The sequence below is a fragment of the Xiphophorus hellerii genome, chromosome 2 (assembly GCF_003331165.1).
Source record: "Xiphophorus hellerii strain 12219 chromosome 2, Xiphophorus_hellerii-4.1, whole genome shotgun sequence".
NCBI classification, from domain to species: Eukaryota; Metazoa; Chordata; class Actinopteri; order Cyprinodontiformes; family Poeciliidae; genus Xiphophorus; species Xiphophorus hellerii.
The window spans coordinates 16538572-16554744 of NC_045673.1; the positions used below are offsets into that span (position 1 = coordinate 16538572).

The 16173-nt window shown below is 36.7% G+C and overlaps 2 protein-coding genes across 2 annotated transcripts; both read left to right on the plus strand.

Moving 5' to 3' along the window:
* The first annotated feature begins 1833 nt into the window (after nucleotides 1–1833).
* On the plus strand, nucleotides 1834–6911 carry spty2d1 (SPT2 chromatin protein domain containing 1). The gene is made up of 6 exons (XM_032585256.1): nucleotides 1834–2378; nucleotides 2811–2925; nucleotides 3371–4921; nucleotides 5333–5493; nucleotides 6219–6296; nucleotides 6395–6911. Exons 1-4 carry the CDS (start codon nucleotides 2295–2297, stop codon nucleotides 5446–5448), a joined length of 1866 nt encoding a protein of 621 aa, XP_032441147.1. The 5' UTR covers nucleotides 1834–2294; the 3' UTR covers nucleotides 5449–5493; nucleotides 6219–6296; nucleotides 6395–6911.
* A 430-nt stretch (nucleotides 6912–7341) lies between these two features.
* Nucleotides 7342–16155, plus strand: uevld (UEV and lactate/malate dehyrogenase domains). Its single transcript, XM_032585268.1, is given in 14 exon segments — nucleotides 7342–8015; nucleotides 9497–9581; nucleotides 10368–10433; nucleotides 10507–10670; nucleotides 12443–12584; nucleotides 12669–12763; nucleotides 12870–12975; nucleotides 13198–13214; nucleotides 13216–13326; nucleotides 13328–13370; nucleotides 13445–13609; nucleotides 14612–14699; nucleotides 14783–14906; nucleotides 15395–16155. Coding segments are annotated over 14 exon segments (1413 nt in total). The 5' UTR covers nucleotides 7342–7973; the 3' UTR covers nucleotides 15560–16155.
* The last annotated feature ends 18 nt before the right edge of the window (nucleotides 16156–16173 follow it).

The window sequence follows — 16173 nt, forward strand, 5'->3', positions numbered from 1 at the left end:
CAGCCCGTGGGCTTGGCATCCATTGACATAGAAATGGAAACAATTTCATAAAGTTAGGCCATATAAGGAGATTAAAGAGGCAAAAGGTATTTGGAAGTTAAAACCTACACTGCGGAGTAGAGGAAAAATTGCATCTTTTCCATCAGAAAATAGGTTTTATGGCAAACTCTGCCCCCTGAAGTCAGATACACATTACTGCTCGGGAAAAGCTTCAGAAACCTTCAGAAACAAAAGACAAATAAAAATAATCTGACCTTTCTTTTTTCTTCACATTTTGTCACATTACAAGTGAATAAATAAATAAAAGGCCACACATTTTAATGTTCTTTAATGTCATTTTGTGTAATAAAGAGGTAGAAATGTAAACTACTTAAAACTTTAAACTGATATATAAATACCGTTACATATATTCCATTGTAGCTTGCCTCGCAAGAGTATTGATGTTCTGTGAACTTTTCTTTTTGTTGATTTACAATCACAAACTTCAGTCCAAATACACAAATAGAGTGTATTGCCTAAATAATAGGCAATGTGCTGTTGGCTACATAACAGTAAAGCTTTTCCAAAACAAAGCAGTTTGTGAAAGTATTCATACTCTTTGAATATTTTATTTGCCACTTTACAATTACAAATGTCCATCTATTCTAATGGGATTTTCTGTCATGCACTAACTCAAAATGGTGTAGCACATAGTGAAAAATAAACTTGTTTTTATTTATTTTTACAAATAAAAATTGAATGGACATGTGAAATTTATTTGTATTTAGCCCCCTTGAATGTGGGGACTAAATACCCCACATAAGCATTAGTACATGACTAATGCTGATTATTTCAAGTATTTTTTATTTGCAATTTTGTATGCCCTGTAATATAATATTATTTGTAAATTATTTATTATAAAGCTTAAAACAATTAAAAACATATTCCAAATTACATCTAACAAAAAATATTTTGCAAAATACATTGCCCTAGAAAACTATTAATTCTCCTAACCTCTTGTCATACTACAACCACAAGCTTCAATCTACTTTATCAGTATTTTGACAGAAAAATACAACACAATTTTAAGTGTTTCTTGTTTGTAATGTTATAAGACTTGTAATATTCCATAATTTAAAGACAATATTTATTTTAAAATGTTAAAACATCAAAAACAAATGGGTAATGTGGAGGAGAAAAAAGAATATAAACTGCTGCCTTAAAAATCGATTTTCTACACTCCAGAACTACCTCTTGGATATCGTTTAGGAAAAACTACATTCTGCTGCGTTTTGGAATAGGAGTGACTTTTATAATTGCTATATAAATGTAGAGATTAGTGGAGAGTAATTACTTTTTTGTTCTTTCATAAGGCTACACAAGTTACACCTAGTAGACGAAGTAAAAGCTTTATCTGTGCAATGAAATTTCCAGAGCTTTAGAGACTGTCCAAGAAGTGGCGACATCAAGTGGTTCTTTACTGTAAAAAAATGTTTTCGGAAGGATATTGCGTATGGCGAATAGGAGAAGTTTTGTCAAACGTAAAATACGGAGGGAGCACTTCAAATGGATTGGATTCACTTTGAAGCCGTACGCAAAAGCACTACCGATATTACTATATTATATATACTATCAACAAACTAAATTAAAATAAATTCCACAGCTTTTCAATTAATTTAAAGAAATCCTCGTTTTGTACCTATTATTCATCCAAGAACGGTCGATTATGGTACATGTGCGCACTTACAGTCAAGATAGATCCCCCCTGCCTCCGTCCATTGATTTACATCGAGACGATATGATTCCACACACACTCTCTGCTCATAAGCAAAAGCGGAAGTATGTAGTGTGAACTATGTCACTTCTGCACCTATCCGGTTTAGCCGTTTAATTTTGTCGTTCTTAGTCACTGCTTGGCTTTAAATCGTCTCCGAATTAAAAATTATAGATTTTTTTCAGCTATGTGATTTTAGTGTAATTTGGTCAGACGCGTATGTTGATGGATGTTGTGTTGTTTTCGTTCGTACAAAGAGGAAGTTGGTCCTCCTGGAATCTCAGTTAGCTGACGTTAACAGCTGTGGAGACACGGTTAGCTAACTGCGCTAGCGTATTCTATCTTAAAAAGTGATAAAGTAAATGTAGTCTGCTCCGTTAAGATAAGGGTTTGGGTCCCCGTAGCGTTGGTTCAACAACGTACGGTCCTCTTTGTGTAGCTGTCAAGATAAACGTGGTTTGATAGTGTGACTGTCTTAAATCCTAAACGTGAACCACGATTCTGGTGGCTGTGGGTTGCTTGATTCCCTTCAGGCAGACGTATGTCATCATCTACTGCCAAAATGATGGACTTTGATAATATATTGGACATCGCTTCGCAAAACCAGGGTCTCAGCAGTGTACAAGTAAGTTAAAGATGATTACTTGTAAATATGTTCGTAAGTGGGAAGCATTGTTACAATTCAGTGTGTTCCATCTGTAAGTGTCAGTGAAGGTCCTATAGTACAGCTGGTTGCTAAACTTACAATATAGTAAGCTTCTGCCTCAAATACGTTATTCCATTTGGTTTTATATATATATATATATATGTATATATATATATAGTCATAAAAATAAAGAAAACCCATTGAATTAGAAGGTGTGTCCAAACTTTTGGTCTGTACTATATATATATATGTATATATATATATATATATCTTTAGTTTTATGGTTTTAAACACACATCTAGAACTTTGAAATTAGTTTATTTAAAAATAGCATATTTACTTTTAACAGTTCAATGAAGTTTTACGTTCAGCAGTTGATCTTATGTCTCATCCTCGTCTTTCTTTGTGCAGAAGAGATACAGTCTTCAGACGGGACCACCCAAAAAGGATCCAAGGTCTAAAGGTGTAAACCCTGCTGCTGTGCAAGCGCTTCTAAAAAAGCGACAGAGTGACACAAAACAGAAAGGTATCTATGACATTAAGTCAGTTTACACAGTAATACTCAAATTAGAGGTGCACAGCTCTGTCTACTGGAGATTGACTTGTGCCAGTTTTCTCTAGTTTTGCCTCTGATCTGCAGGTCAGATTCCAAACTTTCACAATTTTGCTATTTAGTACATGTGTTGATGTAGTTTTGACTTTGATAAAGATCTGATAAAGTTTAGCCAATATGCATGATGCATTTGAAGGTAAACTTTTAATTTTCCTATTTTCTGTTGGATTTCAAGGATACCATCGCTATCAAAGAACTTGGAACAGATTTCTTATCTCATTTCTAACTCATAGTCTTTCAGAAGAAAAGATCAGACCTCTAAAATTGGATATTTGTCTCAGTCAGGACAAGCCCTATTGGTACAATTTTGACTGAAATCTGTACAGATACAGGTAATCTCTTTTCTTTTTCTTTTCAGAAATGGAAAGTAAGAAACAAAAAGAGCAGCTATTGGCAAAGAGGGTTGAGTTGAAGTCGGATCGTAAAGCACGAGCCATGGCATCCAGAACCAAGGACAATTTCAAAGGCTACAACGGCATTCCAGTGGTAGAGATGCCGAAAAAGAGGGGCTCAAAAGGAGATAAGCAGGAAGATGATCCAAATGACTCTGAAAGATTTAGGAATAATGCAATCGATCCATTAGACGATGAAGATAATTATGAGTATGAGCAGACAGATTCAGAGGGAGAGCCAGAGCCAGAGATGATGAGGCCACAGAAGACTATGGGTGTCAGTGGGCCCAGTAAATCTGTTTCTAAAAAAATGTCTGGCCCACCCAAACCTTCTCCTGCTGCCATGAACTTTGCTGATTTACTCAGACTGGCAGAAAAGAAGCAATTTGAGCCAGTTGAGCTAAAACCTAAGGTGAAAAAGGAAGAAAGGCTCCGCACAGCCGAAGAGATACGTGAACTGGAGATGGAGCGCAAGGCTAAGAGACCTGACAAAAGCAGGGACTCAAAGGTAGATGGTGGAAGAGAGGGACGGTCTTTGTCCACTTCTAGTTCAGTTAGAAAAAACACTACAGAAAAAGAACAAAAACACAATAAACTGCAAAGGAACTCTACAGAAAAGCCAAGTCTGCCCAGTAGATCAGGGAATAAGGTTCAATCAGCTGGAACAAGTGACAAAGGCCTCTCCTTTTCCAAACCCAAGATGGGCATTTCTGCTTCACCAGTTGCTACACTTAGTAAAAACCCTTCAAAAGCTCCCTCATCTCAGGCCTCAGCCAAACATGTAAACTCCAGGATGGCGCTTACCCAAAAACCCAGCACCTCAAGTGACCTTAGCTCAAGAAAAGACAGTTTGTCATTGCATCAAAAAGGAGCTTCAGGTATTCAAGGGAACAAGCATTCTACTGGAGTTGGAGCTGGCCAGAGGTCTCAACATGCAACCTCACAGCAGACGAGACCCATTCAAGGCAGTTCATTAAAGCAGGGATCTATAGCTGGAGAGATGAAATCTAACAGAGGAGACCCACAAAGCTCTGGAAATAATCCTCTGGTGAGATCAAATGGTAATTCACTGAGGCCGTCTTTGGGTGGTCCTTCTAAGGCAGGGAAGCAGTGTCAGGGGAGGCCTATGGGCATACCCCAAAATAAACCTGGTGGTGGGCCACAGATTAGGCCAGGTGGCAGCGGTCCTGAAAGAGGTGGATCCCGACCTCCAGGACCTCTTAGACCTGGTAATGGAGGACAGGTACCAGGGCGGCCAAACAGTAACCTTGGGTCAGGGCCGGGCAGACCTAAGTGCACTGTTGTGTCAGAGACCATCTCATCCAAGAATGTGGGTGGACCTAGGCCAGGGGTTTCCCCTCGGCCAGGCATGCAACAGAGACCTGGGATGATGACAGGGATGAGACCTGGGATGATGCCGGGTATCAGACCTGGGATGATGCCGGGAATCAGACCTGGGATGATGCCGGGAATCAGACCCGGAATTCCACCCAGACCTATGATGAACAGACCACCAGGTGAGAACCTGGAAATGCATGATGTTATTAGTGAAGATTTGTAAATGGTTTATTCAATTTTTAAAAGCTTTAATGAAAAGGCAAAATCATCACTGGTAAATGTATTACCTGAAGCTGGTTAAAGTTCGGTTTGGTTCTTGCTAAGGGACATTTGCTTTCAGCAGTCCATAAATACGAACTTACCAATTTCTTATTTTATTAAATTCACTGTTTTCTAAATGATCTTCAAATTTAAGCCAGACTGTGATAAGTTTGTTATTAACACATCCACAATGATGTTTAAAATGTTTCAATGTCAGCAGTCTTTGAATAGAGTTTAATCTTTTCTTTTGACCATCAAAATAATCAAATCACATCTCAAGTCTCTAAGAACAAGATCTGTTGCCAACAATTTTAGTACTTTCTTTCCAGGAACCATGTTACCACCCATCACAATTGCATACAAGAGGAAGTATGAGGATGAGGAGGAAGAGTATGACCCTGAAATGGACGACTTCATTGATGATGGAGGTGAAGAACAAGACTGAAATCTCCAGGCACATTAAGGAGATCTTTGGCTATGACCGAAACAGGTGAGTGTTCTCTTCATGGTGTCTGGTGTTAATGGGGTATTGTGACAAATGGGTTTGCACTTGGTATTCACACACATAGAGTAAAGATTTAGATCTCTGAAAAAAGTCCAGATACAGTAATAATACAAATAACTTGCTGTTACACCTGGCCACCACACTTGGAGGTTGTTATTCTACCTTGTGCACTGGTTTTGCACAAGGTAGTATTGTGATATGAGTGTCCAGAAAGATATGATTATTGTTTATTTCTGACTCGAGGGGCATCGCAATTAATTTGATTATAATTGAAAAGTTAATGACAGTACTTCAGGCATTTCAGTGAATCTCACAGATTCATTAAACACAATATTTCACATCTTGAATTCTTAGTTTTGATAAATATGACCTGTGGTTGATCTGAAAATGTCAATATTTCATTGGACTAATTAAAAAGTAGTTGCCTAGAAAAGCTGGTAGTGGCTCACTCACTCACTCACTCTGATACGCACCTTTCCATGGACTGGCAGAAAAATGGCTCATTAAAATATTGAGCAGATATGGAAGATCTGCCTGAAAAGAAAATAAAATCCTGAAACATCTTTTTTTTTTTTTTAGTTAATTGATTTTTTTATTTACACAGTTTTCCATCTACAAATACATATTCAGTATAGATTTTTCTTTTATGTTAAAGCAATTGATTTGTCAAAATATCAATTTACTACTACTTTGTCTTTTTCTTCTCCCAGATACAAAGATGAAAGTGACTATGCTCTTAAATTTATGGAGAGCAGCTGGAAAGACCTGCAGAAAGAAGAAGCCAGGAGGTATCAAAATAGACATTTTGGCAATTTTTGTCTCCTCATTAAAAGTATTTGTAAGCGGTAACATACATTTCCATACTCTTGCCTTTGTCTTACTTTAGTCTGAGAATGGCTGTGCAAGAGGACCTGGAGGAAGAGAAGCGAGAGGAAGAAGAGCTGAGAAGAAAAAAGACCAAGAGGAAAAAAATCAACTGAAGCTCCATTCCTGTTTTGATAAATAAAAGAATCCTTTGTCCTCTGAACTTTGGCACAGTGGCTTGGCGATCCTAAAGCATCGAGCCCACATTTGACCATGATGTTGTGAAAGATTATCTATCAAAAGACGATATGCAAAACCCATTGAAAGCATTTAGAAAATAATGAGAAATTCTCAAGTCCATATTTATTTCCTCTACAAAGTTCTGGATTTGCAATCTGGACAGAATTGAACTTTTAACAAACATGAATCTGTTTTTCTCATGTTACCAATAACCGTGACAGTTTTCAACATATTTTCTGTTACTTTTTTCAATCACTTATTAGAACATATTGTTAGTTATTGTGCAGAAAACATTACCAATTCATATGTTGTGTAAAATATTTTGACAGTAATAATTGCATAAATGCTTTTATTTATCAGTAGTGTATGACGTCAATTTTTCTCAGATTAAGACTATTTGGTAAATTTATATATGCAGAAATTTGGTTCCATTTTTCTTTTTGATTGATTAAAACTAGTGGTTTTGTCTGTCTTAAAATGAGCAAAATATTTGACTATTTTCATACTGCTTTTTAAGGTAGTACTTGTTGTGTAGTGGATGCAATTTTAGTGCTGACCAAATTCTTTCAAATCATTTTTTCATCTCCCTAGAATATTATCAGTTCTACCCACAATCAGCATCTTGTATAATCCGATGACACTTCTCCAAGGACAAACTACTTTGAAATATTAGATATCATCATGTGCTGCTTTCTTGATTGGATCCAGTAAACATTACAGATAGGCGAAGAGGCATTCTTATCAAGAAACACTCGTATTTTAACTTAATTTTTAGTCCTAATTGTAAATGCCTAAAATATGAAGAAAAACTTTCATAACATGTTTTATGATCAAAGTATAAAGCACTCCCTTGAGAAAAATGGCTTAGCACTATCTGAAGCTGAAAGGATACTAGATGAAAAAACACAAAATGATGTGAACAGTCTTGAGCTTGAATAATGTTTATAGTGTGGAATGTTGGCCAGTATAGTTCTGTATGAAATTGTCTATTTGACAAATAATTTAGCCATTGTTAAATGACAAATATCCAATTTTACCATAAAATATGAAAATATAGGCATTTCCTTTTAGGGTTTTAATTTTTGCCTAAATGTCATTAATTAAAATCCTGATTTTAGCTATTAGGATTGGTGTTTCTACTCGTTATTTTATAGTAGGGATGTTATTACTATGGCTGCTTATTTTGACACCTGGTTATATGTGACAATGCCTTGCCATATCTTTGGTGTAGGGGATTTTTCAAAGAGGGAGGGGCTTGAGTCGGTAGTGACATCAGTGTCACCTAGCTACGCCTTTGGCTGATCCTCCAAGTTTGCGGAAGTTTATCAATAGAGCTGGAATTATACAACTGGTAGGAGCATCAAACCTAAAGGATAACTGGTATATTCATATTTCTTTTGGCTAATTTCCGGGTGAAGTAGATGGACCTCAAGTCAGAGAAAATACAGCGCATCCTTACAAAGGTTAGTTTGAACAAATGACAACTTGGAAATGTGTTCAGTCTAAACTTTCCTTTGTAAAAGCCGGCTAGCTTTGTAGGCTAGTTTCTATTAGCTTCTGCCAGCCTGGGAAAACTGGAAGAACCAGCTTTAGTTACTTAAATTCACGAAAGGAACTTAAATAAGATTACAAAGTGAGAGTGCCATTATTCTGTTTGGATGGATTTGCAGAATATTAAGCTGTTGAATTGAACAACTTAAATGTATTTACATGTACAGAAAACTATTCAAATAAAGTTTACGCTGTTTTTCCTTCTTACCTTTACTATGACAATGAGCAAAAAGAAATGTAAAATATGACAGTAAAATATTTAGAATTTGTGTAAAAAATTATAAATATTTAATTGGACAATTTTTTCAAGAAACTGACAGTTTCAGTAAAAAAAAAAAAAAAAAACCCTGCTCATTTGTAAAATGACTGAAATTTATTGCAGAAGTTTTAATAGTGTTTACTCTTTTGAGTTAATTGTACAGATGTGTTAATTATCAGAATTTTAATAATACCTAAACAAAAAAAGTTTTAACACAAGTTGGAAAGTGCTATAAAAGATTTAAAAAATAATCAAGTGGAGAAATAAAAAATTAAAAACAGCATCTAGTAAAAGTAACACAGGACAATATACAAGAATAATTATTCATAAGTTTAAAAAAAGGGTTTTTAAAAAGAGTGTAATCTAAAGTTAAATAAAATACCACACGAGTGCAAATCAATGTGGGGGCATCGAATATGGCTGCTCCCAAAAATAATAGGTTTTAAAAGATGAAAGTTAAATTTGTCAATTCTTTTTAATTAATATTTCCTTACAAATAAAGGTTAGAAAAATATTTTTTCTCCATAACAATCCTGCTCATGTCTGTATCTCCATCCAGATATTTAAATGTCTTGTGGTGCATCTTAATCTTTAATATATAATAGATTTTTTTTAAGCTGAATGTACTTCGTTGCCTTTCTCGCTCTAAATTATTAGCCCATTATTATTATGACATTGTGTTGATTTGAAATAACTATATTTCAAAAAACACTTACTTTTTTTGTCAGCTGTTAAAATCAAACTGATGTCGCATCAGATGTGCAACAGAACAGGACATATTACACCACGTCATGATTTATTTAGAATTACTTGTACATCCTTACTGCTGAATGACTTTTGAACGATGAAAGGTCGAGTCATGTATCTAATAATGGGCAATAATGTCTCCTAACCCTGAGTTAAGAATATTGAGTTTGGATGATTTTAGACCTCAGTAAGACTAAGGATCAGAAACTGAGGATCATTCTTAAAGAGAATCCAGACTTTTATTGTGTAAGTCATAACAGAAAATTGAGTGAACACTGAGCACAAAAAAAAAACTTGACTATGTTGAAAAACTTAAAATAAAAAAAAACTTATCATTTATAAATCTTATGCATTCTTTTACTAATCATTTCTTTTCCCCTCTACTAGTACAAATTTGGAGATGTCACAGTTGACGAACTTCAAAAAATTCATCGCATCTTCCCAGACATGAAACCATATACTGGCATGTACAGTAAGTTTTTGTGCTACCTTTACATTCCTTTGACAAAATACATTCTGGTGAAAATGTATTTGCTCCCTGACATATTTCTACTCATTAATCACATTTTAGTATCAGGAAGGTTACCTGAGTAAATACGAACAGCAAACGACAATTTCATTTAATAAGGGAAAACAAGCTATCAAATCCAACCATGGCCTATGTGAAAAAGTGATTGACCCCCAAACCTAATCAGTTACGCCAACTAACTTCCATCTACTGTTTTCTAATACTCACAGTGAGTCTTTTACCTCACTGTGGAAGAATTATAGCAACCTCTTCTTTCAGAAGGGGTTTTAATTCAGCCTTATTGGAAGGTTTTTGTCCTACTGCATCTCAATGTGACTCGGCGGGGTCCAAGGTTATAGTGGTGACAGCCAACTCATGGAACAACGACGAGTAATATGTAAAGTCATGATTTTGTTCATGATTTTGTTTCTTTTTAGCAGCTCGGTGGTGGTTTGCTGGTGTGTCTGAACTCAAGGTCACAAATCTTTGATCGAACGATCTTCAAGGCGATTTTTATGGTAGAGGACTGAATTGGTCAATTATTTGCGTCTAATTGACCAACTAACGAGTTGACCAGGTCCTGATGCAAGAAACTGGTCAGGATCATCACAGTATTACCACCATGTTTGCACGTCAGAATGATGTACCCTTCCTAAAATTCTCTGTTGTGTAACTAGAAGCAGATCTAAGGGGGCAAATACATTTTCACAATACTGTGTTAGCTAACAGGTGATATATTGTGCTTTTCAGCATCCTCTGATAACACCCAGATGGAGCTCCTGAAATTAACTGGCGTCATACCTGTAAAGTATGATGGTAAGAATTTTACAAACACTGTCTATGCAGTTTTATGTCAGAGGATGTTCTAATGGCAGCCTCTCTCTTTAAGGCCGCTCCTACAACTTCCCCATCGAGCTGTGGCTTCTGTACTCGTTCCCGTTCACGCCTCCGATATGCCTCTTGAGGCCCACCTCCAACATGGTGATCAGAGAGGGAAAACATGTCGACGCGAAGGGACGGATCCACCTCCCGGTACTTCACAACTGGGATCATGTAAGCTTTTGCATTTGCTATCTATATTTTAAAATTACTCTAGTGTCTAATTTGGCATAGGATCTTCACTGTCTCATAGGCCTGTCGCGATAAACGATAAATCGATTAATCGTACGATAAATTAAAACTATCGACGTCATTTCAATTATCGGCATTATCGTCTCTCCCGACCTTTTTCTCTTTCTGTTGATGACACCGAATGAAAAAAGGCTTAACTCCGGTGCTCTCCACTGATCCTCCCTTCCTCATTTCCTTAGTGTAAAGCCCAGCGCACACTACACGATCTTAGAGCTGTCGGCCGATTGTCGGCCCATTTTCAAAACCTGACAGATCACACATGAGCCGACAGAAATCCTAGGTATATCGGTTCGATCGGGTTCGTTCCTGCCGTGTGGTGTCCAACAATGGGCACAAAATAATGGCTACAAGTCCAGTGAACTAATTCAATGCTTTACTACAATCTACCTGCAATGCATGTGGCTAGTGTCAGCGTAAAGTCCTGACTGAATGAAAATCATTAGAACCTATTTACGTCACCTTAACGAAGAACAGCTGAAAAGTTACCGGGTTTATCAACTGCGGTAGCAATTTCGCTCCAACTCCTCCTCTTGTCATTTCTATATTCTTTGCATGTTGAATAAACATTAATGTTGTTTCCACGTCGGCTGGACTTCGGGTTGCGCCGTGTCAGCTGTTTGGGATTCCCCGACGTAATTTCCCCTCAGAAAACACGGAGGAGAATCCTCGCTTTCTGATTGGCTACCTGTCACTTTCAACAGGCTGCGTTAAGATCCCAGTCGGGGAAAACCCCTGATTTAGATCGGAGCGGCAACGAGGATCTACCGTAACACACCACACAATCTTAGAAAGACCAAAGGTCTAAGATTGTTGTATGGGGAAAAATAGGAGCAAAAAATCATGTAGTGTGAACTATTGCATCAGGTAGTCGATGTGCCCGTCTTCTCTATTTAAATCTAATTATTACTGAAGGGCAACATAGTATACACACTTCATAATCTGCACTCTTTGGGTTGAATGCAGTATTTATTTCCACTTTGGCTTTATGTTGTTTAGTTTTTATCAAGTACATTTTTTGTTAATGGAGACTGAGAATCCATTTTGTTTTTGGTTGTTTTGTTTATTTTGTTTATCAGCTCCAGTGTTAAATATTCTTTTGAAAATAAAGTGTATCTATCTTTGGCAGGAAATCACATGCATTATTACGTCATTTCCATTAAATCAGTGTAAAAAGGTCTTCAGACAATATTATCGTTTATCGCAATAATTTTTTGAGACAATTAATCGCTCAGCAAAATTTGCTATTGTGACAGGCCTACTGTCTCATAATCTTGAGTAAAAATACCATGATTTCACATGTCTGTTTATTGCAGAATCAAACCTTTTATTTTTCAGTGAAAAATTTAAAAGCATTTATTCCTACTGCTTCTAAAATTATATATTGTTACTGATATAATACTGCTATACTATTTGATTACTCTCATGTTAGTAAATAGACCAAAGCAAAAATATAAACACGGTGCTGAACTTACAAGTATTCTATGTTCTATGAACCAACACAAGTATGGGAAACCGGTAAATTAGTGAGTCTATCTACTGGATTAGCTAGCCTGTAGACTGCTGCTTATCTTACAGACTTGGGTTTTTGGGATCTTTTGAAACTATTGTAACAGTACATTTGAAACTGCATGTCTCATAACAATAACTATCACAAGCCTAGCTGTGATTTTCTCATCAGCCTTACTCTGTTACAGCCCAGGTCATCCGTCGTGGGTCTCCTGAATGAGATGATTTCCAAGTTTGAGGAAGACCCTCCGCTATCCTCCAGGACCACAGAAGACACCAAGGACCCCCATGAGCTCATGGCTTATGTCTCTAATCTGAAGATCAATGATGGTGCTGCTCTTTACATTCACTCTTAATTTTTACCTTCACAAATCAGACTTTAAAAAATATATATTTTATATGAACTTACTTCAGGTGGGATCAGGCATCAAGACGAGCAAAACATCAAAGTTTCAGTTGTTGGAGGAGGAGATTTGGGCATGGCGTGTGTGATGAGCATTTTATCTAAGGTAAGCTACCTTAGTTCTTGACAGTGTAACAGATAAACATTTTTTGGTTTTGTCAGATCAGTTAATGGTACTGAGTTAATGCTTATCTCTTTTTCACATGGTGTAGTGTAATGTGGACAAACTAGTTTTTATCGACGTTGCTGAAAGCTCCTCCAAAGGCGGCGCTACGGACCTGGAAATCTTCAACCTGCCGAAGGTGCAGGTTTCCAGAGGTACGTCACTTTCTGCTCTGTCATGTTATGACTCATCGGTCCTTTTTGGCCAACAATACTTTTGGTATTTGAAAGAACTCCCGGCGTTGTGCTGACAAGGTCTTTCCACGATGACTCACCACCTTGTTTGCTTAGTTTAACAACAAGTTTTTAAGATATGGTTGTGTTCCTATAAGGTTTTTAGGATTAAGTACTGACCATGTTAAATGTTTTATTTCGTAGATATTTCATCTTCGGCGGGGATCCAAGGTTATAGTGGTGACAGCCAACTCATGGAACAACGACGAGTCATATTTAAAGGTGGTCCAGACTAATGTTGATTTGTACCGAGGAATAATCCCCAATCTGGTTACATCTTAGCCCCAATGCCATCCTGCTTATTGCCTCACAACCAGGTCTGTAACAGACACTTCTTCAAAGTTTTATTGTTTTTATTGCTGTTGTATAACCTCAGTTCCTATCAATTCAGTGGACATCATGACACACGTTGCTTGGAGGCAAAGTGGTCTCCCTCCAACACGGGTGATTGGAGCGGGGTGTAACCTGGACTCTGAGCGTCTGAGCCATGTTCTGGATATTAATCTGAATACACACAAACCTGCCTGGGTCATAGGAGAGCTCTCAGACAATAAAGGTGAGTGGGGAGGAACTGAAGAATCTGTTAGATAGTTACATTAAGGTTTATGTTAATGCTGTTGTTACAAAGAACTGGTTTAACATTTACCCTGATAGATCTTTGAGTCGGAGTGTACAGGTGCATCTCAATATATGTTAATTTACTTTAATAATAAAAAAAATAAATTTAAAGTGAAGTTCATATATGGATTCATTACACTTTGTATAATACTTCAGATGTATTTGGTTCTGATGTTTCTCATCTTTCTATTCACAAAGCTACATAGATTGTCTACGGGGTTTATATGTTGCAATAATCCATGTTGCTTGTCACACTTTTTCCTTCCACACAGCTTTCTGTTAAAATGCTTGAATATAGTATTCTTTGAATGATCAGTTTCTTTAGCAGTATCTTTTGTGGGTAGCCCTTCTAGTGGAGGGTGGAGAATTGGACAACAATCTACTCAGCCATCTTCCTTATGAGTATTTAGACGACAGTATGACTATAACAGAATATTTTTGTGTTTTAAATCTGTTTTCCTTGCTCTTGCAAAAAATATTCTAGATTCCTGACTTTCAGGTTTTTGTTATATTAGATTAGAAAATCTGTTGAGATTTACCTGTAAATTTCACACGACTCCTTGAGAGCAAACAAAATTATTCCTCTTCATTTACTCAACTCTGACCAAAATATCAGAGAAAGTAAAATCTATTTGTTTAATCATAGTGTAAGATTTTCTGTGTATAATTACCTTCTAAGTTTTGCTTGTTAAAAAAAAACCTCAGAAGATTGGAAAATTTGGCCCAAAACATTTTACACACATGAGAAAAAACCTAATCACAGTTAGAAAATGTATCCAGTTATTTTAACTTTTTTGTATTCATCCCTTTTGCTCATCTGCACCATTATTAGGGTGACAAGTTATGTAGTTCTTCCAGCAGATCTTGCATGTGGTAAGCCAACTGTACATCATGCATACCATTAAGCTTACCAGTGTTTTTTTTGTGTGTGTTTTGATAGTTCCTGTAATAAGTAACGTTGGACTGAGTTCTAACGGAGCACTTGAGATCGCCCCAGGATCTAATTCTACAAAGCCGTTGCTAGACAGGTACTTTTGCTACAAACATGGAATTAAGGCATAGCTTTTATTAACGTCTTATCATTATTCATATTTTTATTTTTCCCATTCAGAGCATTTGATCTCATGAAAAATCGAGGCCAGCGGTCCTGGTCTGTAGGTCTTTCTGTTGCGGACATCACAAACACCATCGTGACAGATAACATGAAGATTCACTCCATCTCAACACTGGCTCAGGTAGCTCTTAAGTTATTAAAACAATAGGTCCACTATTACCAAGTCTCACACTACAGGTGTACTTCAGTGAATTACAATCTCACTGAAAAGGTAATTTTAGTAGTCAAATTTAAACAGTGCAGCTCTCTAGTAATTCATTACATCTCAGTTGTATGGCAGTCAGTTATTGTGTCAGTCAAGGAGGGTAAGCTAAAAAAGGACATTAGTAAGCCCCTAAATACTCATAGTGCCTGTATCCAAATGTAGGAACAATGGTGGTAGAAAAGGCGCACAACCAACCATACAGCCTTCAGAATCAAAATTTTAAAATTAGTTAAATAGATTTTGAGATATTCACAATGCATGGACTGAAGCTGAGAAAATAGTAATACGCAAAGGTATAAATGATGCAAATTCTCAAACAAAGTGGCATTGCACTATTCATCCAGGTGACTATATTTGAATTGATTTTTTATTATTTTTTCTAAATCCGCATTTTGCTTTCTTAGGGCTGGAGTGGTATAGGCGCAGAGGTGTTCCTCAGCTTGCCATGCATTATGGGAGCAAACGGATCCGCTCGGTTGGCTGGAGTGACACTGGGACCTGAAGAAGACACCAAGCTCAGGGAAAGCGTCAACTCGCTCTTTGTCCTCATGAGTCAGATCAGAATATGAATGTAATGAGAAATCTGGGAATACTTCCTGCCATATAGTCAGCGATGGACAGTGACTGCACTGGAGTTTAGAAAAAAAGCCATGTAATTTTCCATGCCTGTTTCTCCTTAAAATGTGGACATTGTGTACTAAATCATTGTAAAAAATATATATGATATGCACTTTTTATAGCTTGGAGGCAATTGGAAGCTTCTTTTGCACATATCATGTTGCATTGAGGTAATGTTAAATTTTCTTTTAAAGCCAAGGTATTTCATGCAGAACATCTGAAAGATGAGTGCAGTCTTGGGAAAGAACTCAATGTGGCAAATGCTGTTTGGGATCCTTTGTCTATTTATGCAAACTAATATAATTCTGAGTAAATCACAGTGTTGGATTATGAAGATGAACTATGCATATAGTAACCCAGAGAGCAATAGACCAGTAAACTGACTTAAATTAAGCTTTTGTATCTACTGTCATCCTGTTTCCCTTGCTCTTAATGTACTCTTTATGCAAAAATCTTCTTGCATAATATGAACAGAATCTATTTAAGACTTGTATATTTTGTAAGACTACATTATTTTGTTGGTATGCAATAAACATTTGAAAGCACACTTGATTGCTTGAAGAAC